This window comes from Typopeltis vanoorti, chromosome 21 (genome assembly GCF_054136105.1).
Source record: "Typopeltis vanoorti isolate ZY-2024b chromosome 21, IOZ_Tvanoo_1.0, whole genome shotgun sequence".
Classification (NCBI taxonomy): Eukaryota; Metazoa; Arthropoda; class Arachnida; order Uropygi; family Thelyphonidae; genus Typopeltis; species Typopeltis vanoorti.
This window is the reverse complement of record NC_143569.1, coordinates 48582233-48600694: the sequence shown is the minus strand read 5'-3', so window position 1 is coordinate 48600694 and position 18462 is coordinate 48582233. Positions and strand designations below refer to the sequence as shown.

General features: G+C 36.8%; 1 protein-coding gene across 1 annotated transcript in view; it reads right to left on the bottom strand.

The window, feature by feature from the left end:
• The window catches only part of LOC150094836 (coiled-coil domain-containing protein 39-like), a 350814-nt gene that overhangs the window by 295294 nt on the left and 37058 nt on the right, over positions 1-18462 (bottom strand). Inside the window, exon 3 of the mRNA XM_090411364.1 lies at positions 18151-18270. Coding sequence (XP_090267490.1) covers positions 18151-18270 — 120 coding nt within the window. The remainder of the gene's footprint in view (positions 1-18150; positions 18271-18462) is intronic.

Here is an 18462-nt window from a genome sequence, read left to right as displayed (position 1 = left end):
AGGAAGGCTGTACATCACCCACACCAAATGTCACACTTTTCCTTATTCACACTAGATGCTCTCACCACTTCAATAGGCAACCTGTTCCAATCACTGCTCTATGAGAGAAAAAATTAGTTCTTACCCCTTTCTTAACCACAAACAAACTTAATTTCCATGGAAAAACATTTGCAAACATGTATTAAGGTTTAGGATCTAGTTTAAGCTTGTAATTACTTATAATGGAATGAAAACAGTCAAAAGAAATAATCTCTGTTTGAGATTTAATATTTCCAATATTTCATCTCTGTCACAGAGACATCTTTCAAGATACAATATAAAAATTGTAATAACACAAACAACAAGTGAAAGATGTCAGAATAGAAGATTGAAGTGCTTAGAAGGGTTGCCTCTATGGATAATGGAGAAGTAACTCAAGAAGTTTGAACGCAACTATATTTATTTAAATTAGACTAGTTTTTTTTTTTTTTTAAATCTGGTGATGATTTCAAAAAAATATATGAGAGAAAAAAAATTTTAGATCTTCCAGTTTATCCATAATACAACAAGGTACAAGAACAAGGAGCACTGTAAACATCTGAAATGGGCAGGGGGAGAGAGAGAGAGAGAGAGAGAGAGAAAAGTGAATTTGGGGGTAGGGTGGGGATTGTTTTAATAATCTTTGGTGAATGGAACTTATTTTCAGCACATATAACTTCACTTAAGTTATAGCTTAAGGTTTTGACCATTATTACTATAGCATTTGCTCATGGGCTATCACACAGCACTTGATAAACAATTAAAATTCTGGATCCTCTAATCACACTGTCAGCAGGTCTAGTAAACAGAGAATAAAACTGTTGACATGAAAGGGTAAAACACATTCGCTTTATGTCTCATGAAAATGCTAAATATTAAACTGATACAAACATACTATAAAATATGTCAACAGCATGACTAAAATGGTTCTTTTCAAGGTTAGTTATCTTACAACCAAACAAATCAGCTGAAAATATTTTTGCAGTCCACTAAAATAAATACAACCCCCCCCTCAATGTTTTTTCTCTCATTATGTCTTTAAGGAAGACTGAAGGCCACTGAAATAGCCTTTATTACATAAATAAAATTACTAAGCAGAAAATTACAATGTACATCTTTGTTTGAAATTTTGATTCTTAGCATGATTAAGAAAACATGAGTGAAAATTAGCATATTGTTTTTAGTTCAGATGACTGTCTGTAATCATATTCTTGACAAACAATTCTCAATTTTTTTTTCCAACTGGTATCAGCTCTCATAGTCTAGTAAGTGTTATACCACAGCCTTTTAAGGGTCATGTTGCAGCTCTGCAATTTGGAATCACTGATCCAAAGTGCTCTCTGGTTTGAATGAGAAGTCACTTAAAAGTCCATGAATTGGAAAGGCTGACCAAGGAATATTACTAATTGTCTAGAGAACTCATATAGGAAGGAACTAAAGTACTGAGAAAAATAAATCTAACTGTAATATATATATACAGTAAACTCTCGATCTAACGGACTATTGTCCATTAAATAGAGAGTTTTGATTGTCCATAAAATTGATTGTCTAAGGATTATTGTCCATAAAATCGAAAGTCCGTTAAATCGCAAATCTTAGGAATAATATTGAAAATAAAACAGTTTCAGTGGTACAGTATTAATATATTTTAATGAGAACATTTTTATGTAAATAACATTTTACTAAGGACTGGGCTTGAAAAAAGCATCAAGTTTCAGTTGCTTTCCACTTTTATACTGTTTCTTAATAATTAATGATCCAAACTGCCAAAAATGTTCATAATAAGCAATCACCTCAGGATCTGAAGATGCGCCTATGAACAAGATGATGTTGTCCATGTGTTCTCTAACCACCAATAGTTCTGGACCAGCTGGAACTGCTTCTTCCTCTTTTTCCTCATTGTCAACCTCCTGACTGCCCCATAGAGCATCTTCAGCAATCTCTTCCTGGCTGAGAATTTGGTAGCCTGGGTCGCCCTTGTCCAATGTCATTCTCACTAACATCATCACCAGCTTGCACCAAAGTTTCACAGAAATCAGAGGTTTCAAAACCTCTGAAATTGTATTCTGGTTCACTCCCATTCAGTAACTTGGTCCAGCCATTAGCCAATGTTGTAGTCTTTATCTCCTTCCAAGTGGCAGCAAAATTAAAGATGGTGGACTTGATGTTGAATGCACACATATTTTGAAGTGTCCTGGCTCCTCTTGTATCTTCTTTTGGATTGTTTTTGTTCTCCAAGACAACCATAACCTCTTCTAGAAACTTCTTCTTATACAACACCTCTTGCAGGCAACAATGACTCCCTGGTCTATAGGCTGTATTATAGAAATGGTGTTTGGAGGAAGGAAGATACATTTTATTCTTCCATTCCTACTAACCAACTTCTCAGCATTAGGATGAGCTGATGCATTATCAAGAAATAAAACAGCTTTTACATCTTCAGGAGAGACTTTTTAGGGCCTCTTCTTGGTAGTTTTGCACTTCGGGTATGAAGCGATTGAAAAACCAGTTGGAAAAAAATGTCACTTGTAAACCATGCATTCCTTGAGCTGGAATAGATGACAGGCAACTGGTTCATAACATTCTTCAAAGTGCGAGGCTTTTGTGCTCTTCCGGCTACCATCGGCTTGAGGCGATGTGTGCCAGTGGCATTAGCACAAAGTAGAGCTAAAATTTGCTTCTTGTTTAATTTGCAGCCAGGAGTGCTAATCTCATATTTGTTTGCAAGGGTATTTTCAGGAACAGCACGATAGAACAGGCCAGTCTCATCTGCAGCGTTAACTTGAGACAAAATAAGACCCTCAGATTCAATGACTTCGTTGATGTATTTTCTGAAGGACTCAATTTGTTCAATAATCAGTGCTCAGTGCTTCGCCATGTTTGCCTGTTCATAATGCCATGGCATTTATGAAAGTGCCAAAGCCACCCATCCCTCACCTGGAAATGTATGCCCATGTGTTGTGCCATTTCAGCAGCCGACCTTAGTTCAACACCATGAACAGTAACACCACGAGAACGTTGTTGAACGACCACCTTCTAAATTCCTATGCTTGGCCAACTTCACATTTCTTATCCACCACAGTGAAACCACATTTGGAGCTCTCAATACTATATTTTAGCGACAACTGAGTAACTTTGTCTTTATTTTTACATGTCTGAAACCGTTTGCTTTTTCACCCCATAAAGTTCACAAACACGAGCAACAGATGCACCACTTTCCAACTTACTTATTAACTCAAATTACTCGTTGTATTGTCAAGTTTACTCATTTTCATTTAACCCTAGACATATCAACTGATATTAATAATAATTAATAATGGTTTAACTAAACATTACTCCAGCAACAGCCTAAACAACACGTGTTTTGCACTAGCAACGCTACTGACGCTATGCTACTGAACTAAAGCAAATGCATGCACGCAAACTATTATGAGTACGCACGAAATATCACGAATATACATGAGTGTAAAGATGCAATGTATAAACACTGCCAATCGCTTCCAATTAACCATCATATTATTTTTTTTATCAATTATTTCATTATTTCAAATTATGTCCATTACATCCGAAGTTCGTTGAATCGGGGTCCATTAAATCGAAAGTTTACTGCATATATAAATCACGGGAAATTAAGATGATAATCATCCTCTGCATACCTGCTGATCTTAATTTACATAGCTATCTTGCCTCTTGAAAAATTCCTGGTCCTGGATTACCAAACAATCAAGATATATATAAAAGAATATATCTTAATTATTTGGTAATACTTTCAAGAGTTGCAAGATCATCAGGTAATTAAATTAAAAAAAAAATATATATATATATATGTCCATGCAGTTAGCCTAGTCTATGCACTTTCGCAACCATATGCCTGGGGAAGGAGTGTCCTAGATTTTTGATTCCCGCCGGTGACGTGACGAGCTGACGGATCTTCCTCAGCCATAGCCAAGTTAGCCAGTCTTGGGTGTGGACAGTAGGGTAAAAGGAAGATGAGATGAGATATATATATATGTGTGTGTGTACATATTTTTTCAGAATTCATTTTTACTCAGTTGGAATATTATAAAAAAGCTTTAATGACTGATACCGAGAGATAAAAAGATGACATGATATATTTGAAAAGATACTACTAGTACATTATTTTCATTGAATTGATCAACATCTTCAGGTATCACAATCAAAGAAGTATATAAAGAACTACAGAGACTTAAAATTGTAATAACAGAACAAGTACAAAAAAGACAGTAGCGTGTTTGAAAACAAAATGCGAGATCGAGTTCCAAACAAACGTATACTACACACTGTCACGAGTGCGCCAGTACTGAACGGAGGCAACGTATGCATCAGAGAGATTGAAACTCAGGCTGTTGTTGATATGAGAGGAATCTAGAGAAATTTCCCTAGATTCGACAATCTTCCTCTCGAGTTCATCATAGCACACATGGATGTTAGAAGTTTGAGTCCAGTTCACAATGTGTTAGCGGCCTTCGTCTGAGTTAGCTGAAAAGCGAACGTGGCTAGAGAGAGCGCTAGCTCTAGTCCTGTTATAGGAGATATCTCTACGGTGTTCTTCCAAACGTAGAAGGATGGATTTAGCAGTCTGGTCATAGTATGGCTTTCCACAATCACATAAAATCTTGTACACTCCTGGAAACTGAGTTGGAAGATGTTTCTCTTTAGGTTTGCTAAGTATTGAACGAAGTTTTGGAAGCGTAGTGAAGCAAATTTTGAAGTTAAACTTCTTGAGAATCTTTGCCAGTTTTGGTGAAATAGAGCTGATGTAAGGCAAAGAGATGAAGGCTCTTGGGGAAGAGGGATCTTCAGAAGTAGTTGAGTAACTGGGGGAAAGAAAATTGTCAATTTTCTTAGGAGATAAACCATTATTAATAAAAGTTTTTTTAAGAAAAAGGAGTTCATTTTCAATTACTGTTTCTTCTGTAAGTAATGATTTGGCTCGGTGAGCTAAGGTGGAAATAATACCAAATTTTTGTGGGGGATAGTGATGGGAGGAAGCATGAAGGCATCTATCATGATGCCTTCATGCTTCCTCAAGTCTTTAAAAGATAATAGTAACATAGTTATTCTTCCGGCAGACAAAGGGAATGCGACTGTCATCTTAGACAAGCCTGATTACCATAATAAAATCTTGGAACTTTTAAACATTGATACTTACTCAGAAATTAATAGTGACCCTACGATTGAACCACACAATAGAACTAATAATTTATTAAAAGCCACCTTGGAGTTACAAAGAAACATTCGTCTTTCTCTTAGGTCACTTCATCCTTGATCCCACGACTGTATGGTCGCCCCAAGATTCACAAAACAAACTGCCCACTCAGACCTATAGTTGTATAATGTTGAGCAGCCCTCGATCTTCTCAAGAACAAATTATCAAAAAAACTCTTTGCTCTTCTCTCCCATTGCATAAAGTTAGGATACTTCAAATATGACAATAAGATCTACTTACAAAACTCAGGTCTGGCCATGGGCAGCCCGCTCTCTCCGATTCTTGCAGATATATTTCTCAACAATTTTGAAGAAAAAGCTATTAACTCCTTCCATCTTAAACCAAAATTCTGGTATCGCTATATTGATGATATTTTCCTCATCTGGGAAGATGGTGTCAACAACCTCAATTTATTTTTAGACCACCTGAACAAGTGCCATGAAAAAATCTCTTTACCTTCGAACTGGAATCAGATGACTGCCTCCCCTTTTTAGACCTGAAACTTACCAGATGTGCTGAGAGCATTAAAATCTCAATTTTTAGAAAGCCTACTCATACTGATAGATGCCTTCATGCTTCCTCCCATCACTATCCCCTACAAAAATTTGGTATTATTTCCACCTTAGCTCACCGAGCCAAATCATTACTTACAGAAGAAACAGAAATTGAAAATGAACTCCTTTTTCTTAAAAAAACTTTTATTAATAATGGTTTCTCTCCTAAGAAATTGACAAATTTCTTTCCCCCAGTTACTCAACTACTTCTGAAGATCCCTCTTCCCCAAGAGCCTTCGTCTCTTTGCCTTACATCAGCTCTATTTCACCAAAACTGGCAAAGATTCTCAAGAAGTTTAACTTCAAAATTTGCTTCACTACGCTTCCAAAACTTCATTCAATACTTAGCAAACCTAAAGAGAAACATCTTCCAACTCAGTTTCCAGGAGTGTACAAGATTTTATGTGATTGTGGAAAGCCATACTATGGCCAGACTACTAAATCCATCCTTCTACGTTTGGAAGAACACCGTAGAGATATCTCCTATAACAGGACTAGAGCTAGCGATCTCTCTAGCCACATTCGCTTTTCAGCTAACTCAGACGAAGGCTGCTAACACATTGTGAACTGGACTCAAACTTCTAACATCTATGTGTGCTATGATGAACTCGAGAGAAAGATTGTCGAATCTAGAAAATTTCTCTAGATTCCTCTCATATCAACAACAGCCTGAGTTTCAATCTCTCTGAAGCACACGTTACCTCTGTTCAGTACTGGCGCACTCGCGACAGCGCATAGTATACGTTTGTTTGGAACTCGATCTCGCATTTTGTTTTCGAACACGCTACTGTCTTTTTTGTACTTGTTCTGTTATTACATTTTAAGTCTCTGTAGTTCTTTATATACTTTTTTGATTGTGATACCTGAAGATGTTGATTAATTCAACGAAACTAGTGTACTAGTAGTATCTTTTCAAATATATCATGTCATCTTTTTATCTCTCGGTATCAGTCATTAAAGCTTTTTCATATATATATATATATATATATATATATATATATATATATATATATATACACACACACACACACACACACATACATATAAGAAGATATCTTGATTATTTAGCAATAGAGGCCTAGGAATTTTTCAAGAGTGCAAGATAGCTAGGTAAATTAAGATCAGCAGGTATGCAGAGGATGATAATCAGGAGAAATCTTAATTATAATAACACAGATTTAAAGGAGCATATAGAAATATGCTAAATGAAAAAACTGTTACTATGCATTGAAGGAAGAAGTGCTAGGCTTAGAAAGAGAATCTGAATATGTAAAAGAAATGAAATATCCCTAATGCCTTTTGTATCATGTAATTTTGATCCACTGCTGATGGTCAGTTTCCACTACAGATATTTCCATGGGTGCTATTTAATAGAACTAGCATTATATCTCCATTTCTTCTAAAACTCAGCCAGAATGCCAAAGATAAAGTGACCAGACAGATGCAGTTTCACTGGAGAGAGGAGATATGCAGAACTACAAACAGGATATTGTGACAGAGTCTGAGAATGGCTTGGCAGCTTATGACGGCATGAGAAACTACATGATAAAAAGATCAACATCACACAGGATTTTGGGTAAAATGTTGAAGAACAGCTATTAGTGGAAAAATAGCATAACAAATGGCAGTGGTGTGGTAAGGAAAAAAAAAAAAACATGGCAGAACAGCTCAAGTACATTCCCAGGATCTTGAATTATGTCTCCAGTAAAAGGAAAGGTAAGTGTGGAAGAATGACCCTGGCTGCTGGAAATGGTACTAGGTTGACAACAGCAGTAGGAATGTTCCATAAATATTTTATCAGTGAATTCCATGTTAGAGGAAAGACAATAGTTTTGAGAATAATAGCAGATAACTATAGAACACTGAAATTCAATGAACATATATGAGATATCAGGAAAGCCTAATGTTAATAAGGCTGTAGGACTGGATGGTTGGTTTACAGTTTATCTGGCACAAAAATTACAAAGGTCATACTGTGCCATACTAAGGTTACAACTATACATAAGCATTCTAGTAGCAAGGCTTATACGTTGGTCATACATAACTGGTAATTAGTTTATGGAATTAACAACGCATATAAAGTATATTAATTAAAGGTAACTTTAATGAATAACTTCTATATTTCGGCAACGTCACGTTGCCATCTTCAGGAACATAAAGATATGGTATGTGCATGCAGGCACTAACTAAAGCAAATGAGGAAGAAAGCAAGAAACTAATATTGTTCCTAAAGTCCTAATGGTGCCCTCTGGCAGGCTAATTTGGTTGTCTTGGCAGTTGGGCTGAAGTTCTAATAATGTAAGTCTCCCAAATTTGGGGTAGTTTCATGCACCCAAATTTGTTGAGGTTAGGAACGTTTTTTAGAGCTGCTGATGATTCCTTGAATAATCTTTCGTATTTAAAATTAGCCTGCCAGAGGGCACCATTAGCACTTCAGGAACAATATTAGTTTTTTGCTTTCTTCCTCATTTGCTTTTGTTAGTGCCTGCATGCACATACCATATCTTTATGGTATGTGCATGCAGGGTGTTACTGAAGATGGCATATACAAGGTGTTCCTGAAGATGGCAACATGATGTTGCCGAAATATAGAAGTTATTCATTAAAGTTACCTTTAATTAATATACTTTATATGCGTTGTTAATTCCGTAAACTAATTACCAGTTATACATAAGCAGTTAAAGAAAATTGTAAACAATATGTCTGTACAAAAATTAAGCACAAAGCAGAATCTACATAGAAACAGCATTGCTGCAGAGGGCACAGCAACACACAAAGGTTATAGTAGTAAAAAAATTGTCAACAATACAAGTTAAATAAACAAAATGCATGTACAAGCCAAGGAATGCAATATCTACATATAGTTAAAATTATAAATTTTACATATAGTAAAATTTATAAATAGGCAAAAAGGAATTATTATACAACATGCATGCATAAAAATAAAATTTGGCAATGTGGTATCTACATATAAATAAAATTACAAGAAGGTTACACAAATATACAAGGTGTCCTACAGCAATACACAAATAGTCAAAAAAAGTAGTAAATAATATGTAAGGACACAAGTTAAGCTTGGCAATGCAGTATCTACATATAAATAAAATTACTACACCATTTAAGGCAGTACATAATTAGACAACAACACAACGCCAAGCCAAGAAATGCAGTATCTACATATAAGATTACTACAATAAGATTACAACAAATGTTATTACAGTGATACATAGAGTTAAAGAGGAATTATTATACATTATGTATGCATAAAAATTAAGTTTAGCAGTGTGGTATTTACATATTAACAAAATTACAACAAGGTAACACAAGGCTACAGAAATACATGATTGGTCAGAAATTAACCTAATGAATAATATATACATTAGTAGTCAACTCCTGCACATATACATCACAAAACATTACATATTTTGTAATATAAACTTACAAAAGTTAAGTGAAGCAATACAGTATTTACATATAAACAAAATTACAGTCAAATGTGTTTGTATAAATTAATTCTTTGTAAAAAATTAAAAACATCGTGCAATCTGACCGAGTCTGTCAGCATTTGCCTGAGTATATATGGTCTGGCCAGGTAGGCAAAATTTTCATTCCTCTCTCGTGCAAAGTGCTGGCACTCTACCAGTATATGATAAATAGTGAGACGTGTATTGTATTTTTCACACGTGGGAGGGTCATTAGCTCTCAGTAAATAAGAATGTTTAAGATGACTGTGACCTATACAGAGCCTAGTGAGAACAACTTCCTCTCTTCTCTTTATTCGTTGACTAGAATGCCAATGCTCGATTTCAGGTTTAATGTTAAATAATTTGTTAATGCTTCCTGCCATGATGATGACTGCCATTGAGCAATTAGCTTTGATTGTATAAACTGTCTGTAGTCTGTATATGGTACTGTCAAACAGTACATGGAGAAAGTTTGAGCTGATTTAGCAGCTGTATCTGCAGTCTCATTTCCCTTAATTCCAATGTGGCTGGGAATCCTACACAACTGAACATCAAAATTAAGGATTTTCATTTTGTGAAACAGGTGTAACACATCATAAAGTATTGGATGTGGATTATGCATAGGAGAGGAGATAGCCTGTAAAGAGCTCAGTGAATCTGTATAAATTATACACTTTTGGTAGCAGTTTTCTTTTATATGAACAAGTGCAAGCTGAATGGCATGTAACTGTGCTGTATAATTACTGCAATCAGGTGGGATCCGGTTGGAGATAATGTCAGAAAACACAGCAGCACAGCCAACAGAGGTATTAATTCTTGAACTAATAGATAGGCAAGAAATCAGAGTGTGCTGCTCTATGTGCATTAAACAATTGGAGGTAGATAGATGATGGAATATGAGATTTCTGTAGCTGACAAAGTGAGAGGTTGCAGGATGGTGTGCAAACCTGCCATGGAGGGATGCTTTTGTTTAGTGTAGGCAATGTTGTTAACATTTATACCAAGAGCTTACATAGTCTCTTTAATATGCATACCAAAAGGAATGTATGGAAGTTTGCCAGTGCAGAGAAAAGAGACTAGTCTAGGATGATCTGGGAGAGACTTTATCTTTAGGGCATAATTAAGTGACAACTGTTTACATTGAACTGATAGAGCTGGTTCATTTGCTTCAATATAAAGACTCTGAGAAGTTGTCTTTCAATTACCCTCATGTTACAGGGAGTGGCAGTAAATTGTGAAGTCACCAACATATAGAGCATTGTCTACAGTGGGAGGAAGCTGTTCGGTGATTGAGTTAATTTTAACAGCGAAAAGTGTCACACTTAAGACAGAGCCTTGTGGAACACCCTGTTCTTGATTATATGATCGAGATAACGTATTTCCCACTCTGACTTGGAAAATTCCCAGGAAAGAGAGTTTTTAATAAATACAGGCAGGTGTCCTTTAAGACTCAGGTTATAGAGGTCTTTTAATATGCTGTATCTCCAGTCTGTGTCATAAGCTTTTTCCATATCAAAAAAAAACTGAAACAAGATGTTCTTGCTTCAGAAATGCATCTTTTATACAAGTTTCTAAATGAACCAAATGGTCTAAAGTTGAGCGATGTCTACAGAACCCACATTGTGTATTGGAGAGAAGATTGTTGCTTTCTAAATACCAGAGAAGTCTGGCATTAACCATTTTCTCTAGTATCTTACAAAGACAGCTGGTCAGAGCAATGGGTTGATAATTATTTACTCATGTTGGATCTTTTCCTGGTTTTAGGATAGCAATGACAATTGACTTATGCCAAGAATTTGGACTCTTCCTCTGCAAGTATTCTATTGTATAGTAAGAGAAGGAGATCCATAGAAGATGGATGTCATCAGGCCCTACTGCACTAGGGTAAGATGGTAGGAGAGCTCTTTTTAGTTCCTCCTTAACAAATGGCTGATTACATGGCTCAAGAACATTGATAGAAAAATTTAGCCTTTGTTTCTCTTGCTGTTTTTTCAGAATTAAAAATTCAGGAGGATATGAAGCTGTTGCTGAGATTCTGGCAAAATTTTCTCCCAGAGTGTCTGCAATGGCTTTGGGATCAGCAAAAACACTTCCATCATGGTCTAAAGTAGACAAACAATGTGTTGTATATCTGCCTTTCATTTTCCAGATTTTATCCCATACAATTTTTGGACTGGTCATTTGATTAAATGATGTAGTAAATTAAATCCATGATTGTTTTTGACTCTGACGCCTCACATGGCGTGCTTTGGCTCAAGCACGAGAGCTATAAGGTTTGATGTGGTGGGATATCTACGAAATATATCCCATGCTCTGTGTTGATCTTTTTTGGCTGTCTGACATTCTCAGTTCCACCAAGGCTTTGGATAGAGTGGAAACCGAGATGATGTTTTTGGGATGGAAGCTGCTGCTGCCTGGACAATGCACACTGTTATATATTTTACCGCTTCAATAATAGGCGTTTGACTGATGGCATCAGCATTAAATTTTGCAAGATGAGAGAAAGTGTTCCAGTCAGCCTGGTCCATTTTCCATATAGGTATCTGTGTGGGTGAACATGGTTCCTGTGAAGACATTGTGCAGAGAACAGGAAAATGATCACTTCCATATATGTTATCTTCAATGTCCCACATGAGCAGTGGAAAAATGGAGGGAGAGCAGATTGTAAGATCAATTGCAGAATATGAACGGGTAGGCATATGGAAGAAAGTATTGAGTTTATTATTTAAAAGGGAGAGGTTATTATTATCAAGAATTCTTTCAATGATTCGACCTCGTCTATTAGTGTTGGCACTACCCCATAGAGTATTATGACCATTAAAGTCACCACCCATCAAAAGTATGGGTTCAGGCAGTTGTGAGATAAGGTTATCAAGATCAATTTTATTTAACTCAGCACTTGGTGGTAAATAAATTGAACATACTGTAATAAGAAATCCCACGGAGAAGTGAATCGCTACTGCTTCCAGAGAAGTATTAAGTTGGACCTGATGGAAAGGAATATGACTGCCCACTAGGATAGCTACTCCTCCATGAGCAGGACCACCTCCAGTTCTATCCTTGCATACAACAGTGAAATTCCTAAAGACAGGGTCTTAATGGGTCTTAAGTACATTTCCTGTAGAGAGAAACAGAAAAGTTTGTGTTTCTGCGACAAAATCTTGATATCGATATTCTGGTGAAATCAATGACAGTTCCATTGTACAAATTTTCCTATTGTTTTGGTTTTATAGACTTGTCTGGTTTTTAGGAGGTTGAGGACCTACCTTTGTGATATTTAAATTTATCAATTGTTTTGGGGAAGTATGGACGGCCAGTGTCCATCTCTTCTTCTGGTAGAGTATTCAATACGTCTGATGTGTTATGGTCAGTTGGTAAGTTTAGTATACTTTCACTGGGTACTGAAGTATATCCATTTTTTCTGTGGGAGTATCTGGTGGTTTATCTTACTTGAAAAGTGTATTTTCATTGAGTAGGATCATTTTTGGAGTTGTCTCTGGAGTAAGGCCATAGGTCATGTGATTGATGCACTTAATAGAGAAGTACTTGTGATCATAAGGTGCAGGTAAGGTGAAATTATCAGATGGCGGAACAGACATACACGTTTGATTTGTTACTGTCATTTTCGTAATTGTTACCTTCTCAGCATAAGAGGATCTCAGAGCAGGCTAGCTTTCTTTTTGCATCCTGGTATGTTATGTTATGTTTTGCTCTGTTTTCATTCTTTGTATTTCTTTTTCATCTTTCCATTTCTGACATGCATGAGAGTAAGCTGGATGATCTCCCTGACAGTTGACACATTTAGCTTTTTTTGCACAGCAAGATTTGTTATCATGCTCTTTACTACCACATCAAGCACAGGCAGTAGAACCACGACAGGCAGTTTGGGCATGTCCATATCTCTGACATTTAAAGCATCTCAGAGCGTTAGGGATGTACATTCTAACAGGACAGCTGAGATACCCTGCTTTAACAGATGTTGGAGGCTTAGGTGTATCAAAAGTAAGGATGATGTTCTTGGTTGGAACTAGGAGACCATCCCAATGTATCAGGATGCGCCTCACACCTGTCACTCCTCGAACTTTAAGTTCTGAACGTATCTCTTCATAAGGAACATCAAGGCGATCCCATTCTGATATCACTCCTCTACAGGAATTAAGTGTTTTATGAGGTGTTACTGTAATTTCTATTATTGTCGTTGCTCTCAGTAGTTTCTCAGAATGTTGCTGACACAATGTTTCTGCAAGGACATCACCAGAACGCAATTTCTTAACAGTTTTGGGAGGTCCTGCCAGGCCTTCTAAACCTTTTTGAATAAAGAAGGGTGACATTTCCCTACTGGTTTTCACCTGTAGCATAAATGATTAAAAATGTTGGAACAATAATGTTAGCATCATATGTCTTTTGTTTCTTACTTCTGTTTCCATATGCTGTATGTACGGTATCAGTACTTGGTTGGGACTTTGTTAGGGGCTCCCTGAAACATCTGAGGATGAAGGATTCATGCTCAAGAAGTTTTTGGTTTGGCGCCAGAGCTCCCCACCCACCATGGAGCCACACATGGACACCCACTGCCTGGCCAGCAATGACTGCGCTCAGGAGTGGAACAGCAGGGCTATCCCGGATGCTATACCGTCACTACAGCAAGCCTAGGATCCCGAACCATGGTGTGAGAGACTTACTGCAACACTGTTTTTGACCCTTGCAGGCAAGTCCACTAGCCAATTGATCCTGGCTGGGCCATCCAGGACCGCCCATCTTGCCGAAGCAGGGACCAAAGTAGTGCAAGACTACCAGGATCCCCCTTGCCGGATGTTCACGGGTCGCACTGCATGACAAACACGGCGGCAGGGCATTGGATTCCAGTGATGGTCTGGAAAAAAGATAGTCAAACAGACCCAGGAGAAGTAGAGCAAAGAATACAGGAAGAAAAGCAAAGAAAAAAGAGGAAGAATGAAAAGAGCCAGTACCATCACTGGGAGATCCCCTCCACCACGAACAGGTGCCCCACATGGAGGAGTGTAGAACCGGAAGGGATATACCCACATGTATTATGAAATGGTGCAAAGAACACACTATATTTGCTTGTTTGCTTGATGAAAGTCTGATAACAGGAAGTCTTTCAGAAGAGCAGCAGGAGAAGATAATACTGAAGTATAAAAGGGAATTTAAAAAAAAAAAAAGTGTTCATCTGTTGCCCATTGGTGTTAGGAGTAGTGGTGAGGGTGTTGAAAAGACTGGGTAGAGTTAGAATACAAGAATAGAAGTGATAAAAAATAGTAATCTCTGGAAGAACAGTCTTGTTTTGTTAAACTGGTTACATTTTACAATAGGGTTTATCCAATTTTATTGGATTTTGATAAGGCATTTAATAGAATAACACAACAAATTTTGTAGACACAGCAAAATTGAAGAGAGCAATGGTATTGGCACTGAAATAGATAGGACTAGGATAGATAGTGGATTAGTGCCTTTGACAGTAGGGATGATCAGTATTATGTTTGAGCCAAGGATTAGATAATCTGGAAACTAGAAGATCAAAACAAGACTTTTACGAGCCACTTTAGATCTTCAATAAGCAAAGCAGTAATCTCATCCATCCATCCATCAGTGGCTTTAACAGGCACTTAAGCACTCGTAGCCTTCTAAGTATCCTTGGACTTCCTAACCAATATGAGGATGTTAGATCTTGAATGAGGACTCTTTCAACAAAAGAATCATTCATTCAAGATTTAACAAGAAACACAATTCTGAGCTAGAAATACTTGTACTATTAGTTAAGAAAGCAAAATATAAAAGAAAACATGTTAGAATTACCTTAGAAAGAAGTAAAATAGAGGAGAAAATTGTATGTCTAAATAGAATTATATTGTTTAAAATTATTGATGTCAAAAATATACTCTATGTAAGAATGTATGTCTAAGTGCAAACAAAGGTCCAAAGGTTGCTAACTAGCTGCCCACGATGACGTAACACCCGAAGCGAAAACGTTCATGGAAAGCAAGTGGAACTCGCGTTCTACGAAAACATTGCTCATCGAGGAGAGAGGTATGACGTCACTTCGTAAGAGCGAATAGGAAGGCGCCATGAATAAGATTTGAATGCGGAAAGAGGGCGCTGTGACAGAGGATAAATACAAGTTCACGCATGTTTGAACCAAAAGTTTTTTCCTGTTCCGGTTTTTCTCATGTGGACCAGCAGTGCTGATCGATCAACGGCACCAGACGGCAATCTCCTTCCAGGTTGTTAACTGAAGGAGTCGGGCATGCTATACGCGAGATGACAGCAGTTCTCCAAATTGGGCCGCCATCGGTAAAGCTTTCGCCGATGTTGAGATGACAAAGGATTCCTTTTGATGGCAATCGAGCTAACGACAACAAACCATGAGATGAGTGAGTGTCCAGCAAAGAAAGGTGGCCATTTCATAACGAACACATGACTTCCACATGGCGGTAATCTACCATAGCAGAAAGACATCCCCTCACAAAGGACGGACGAAAGAACCACAATATCTTCACGTCAAGGTGGTAAAGTACTGAAACTTTTTTACCTATGTAATAACTAACTTTGGAGGAAAGAAGGAACAAGATTCTGACTAGGATGAAAAGGAACTTTAGAGTAACTTTGTGCTCAGTGATTTAGTGACTGTGTTGGACTGGTAGTCTGAGAACTTAAGATTGTGCAGTTCCTAATTTAATGTAAAGGGGTCAAAAATGACAGAAAGTTTAGTTTAGAAATTGATCTTATATTTTGTGCTATGTGTGAACCTAATTCACCCATGGAATATGAATAGTATACTTTTCAGTTTGAATATTTCTTATTTGCTTAACTAGTAATTTAGTAATGATTTCAATGATTTGCCTTTGACATGTTAAACTTAATTGTAATCTCTTTAGCTATTTAATAAATATGTTTTTCTATATAAGCCTGAGTTTTGTCTGAGCATGAGACTGATTTTACCACTCATAAAACCACGGACCTATGCATAAGGGGAATATAAAGGAAGTTAAGAGCAATTTAGGCCATGACTGTATGCTAAGATTACTTTAAGCTACTTAATTTAATAAAGTTAGGTAACACTTGACCCCCGGGAAAGTTTCTTTGGACAAGAATTTTCTGTCCTAAAGCTCTGACTGGCAGCTAAAACAAACAAATATCACCAAAGCTTGAAATGGGAAACGGGTCCCCGAGAGAAAGTTTAGAGATATTCTTAGTAGGCATAAGAGAAATAATAGTAGTGAATTTATAGAAAAACGTAACAAGGATAAGGCAGTTAGTCCTATGCCGCTAAGTATTCTTGCCTGTAAATTGCATGTGTTCTACTGGCCAGTTTACCTGTGCTGAGGGACGAAAAAACCCTCCACCTCCATATGAAACTGGTTAACTCACCTTTAGTCGAAAAAGACCAGATAAAAGTTTCTCATGTCATTTACGGGAATCGAACCCAGGTCTTTCCAACCAAAGGGGCTTCATCTATACTGACTGAGCTATAGAGCTCGCCGTAATCTCATAATGGACAATGAAAATTATCTACCTAAAAACTTTCACAAATACCATGTCACAACAGGATAGAAATTCAAGGCCTAAAGACTATGAAGCACAGATGCGATCTACAAAATCAACAAAGTGACAAGTGGTGCACTACTACAGTGGGTCTATTCTAGTATTGTCTAATTTATATGTTGATGATATAGTCTACATTTGAAAGGGAGATATTCAGTTGTTTGCAGACAATGCAAAACTGAAGAGGGTTTTCAACAGAAAATTGTGATGCGAGATCACTTCAAGAGGATTTGAATAGGCTGGTTTTGAGTAGATGAATGAGGATATCATTTAAATGTTCAGAGCCCAAGTTTTGGACTTTGGCCAGAAATCAAATACAGTACTGTATTATTATAATTGTACACAAGAAGTTCTAAGAAGTAAAGGATCCAGAGACAGTGGACAAAAGGTATACGTGTAGGGAAGAGATGGTTGTGAAGGTGATATAAGAACAATGTCATCATGATGAGGAAATACTGACAAGTCAGGAATAAGATTATAATTGTGCTGTTATGTACAGTATTGATCTGTACATAACAGATCAATACTGTACATAGGCATTTGACTACTGTGCATGAATCTGGTTTCTGCAATTCTGCATTTCAGAGGTAAGTAACCAAGACTATCAGGACCATGGTGTGTTGCTTATGAGGATAGGTTGAGGGAGGCTTGCAGAGTATGGCAGATGGGGGGGGGGGGGGAAGAGGATGAGAGGTGATAAACTGAGACATAAGTAGGTGAAAGAAGCTTAGAAGATATAGGACAGTACATGATAGGAGTACTTGTGGTCATTGCTGGAAGCTATATAAGGATGTTGTGAACAAGAAAATTATAATTTTTTGCATAGGTGATGGAACACAGATGGAATGAGCTACCAGAAAGAGTAGTGAATACACCAATATTGAAACCAGTGCAAAGTGAGGTATGAAAGCATATAGAAGAAAGAATTCTGCTCCCCATGCAATGAATCTGGTGATTCTATGGTGATACACGCAATTTACAGGCATTTCTATGGTTACTAGACTTAACAAACTAATACTGATTCCTTTTTTGTAATCATTTCTTTAAAAATACTGATGCAACTGTTATAATACATGTGCATAATACTAATACAGTTGGCTCTCACTACAAAAAAGTCACAGGGACCATAGAAATAGTTGGTATTATAGTGGACAATTTGCTATAGTGAATTTATCATAGCAATGTACCTATGAGAGTTTAGCTGAGACTTTTGTTGTTTATTTCACTGAATGAATCTGTTACAATTTGCTATAGTGAGAGTTTATTGTACTCATTCCTTTTTGTAATTATTTCTTCAAAAATACTGATGTAGCTATAATACCTGTGTATAATTCAGTTCTTGTTCAATATCATGGTAGTGCTCCTGCATTAACTTTATTCTTCTGGTCTGTTCTTCTATTTGTCTTCTGCCAACTTGAACATTCTGTTTCTTTTTTAAAAGCTAAAACAATTTAAATTAAATTATTAACAGCAGCCTAGTGAGTCAACAACATTCCAAAACAAAAATAACTGATATGTAAATTCAAAAATATTTATACATAATATAAATATTATTATAGTATATATGAAATCATAAATATTATCATTAATTGTTTAATGCAGAAAACATAAATTTAAGTGATTGCTTTTGTGG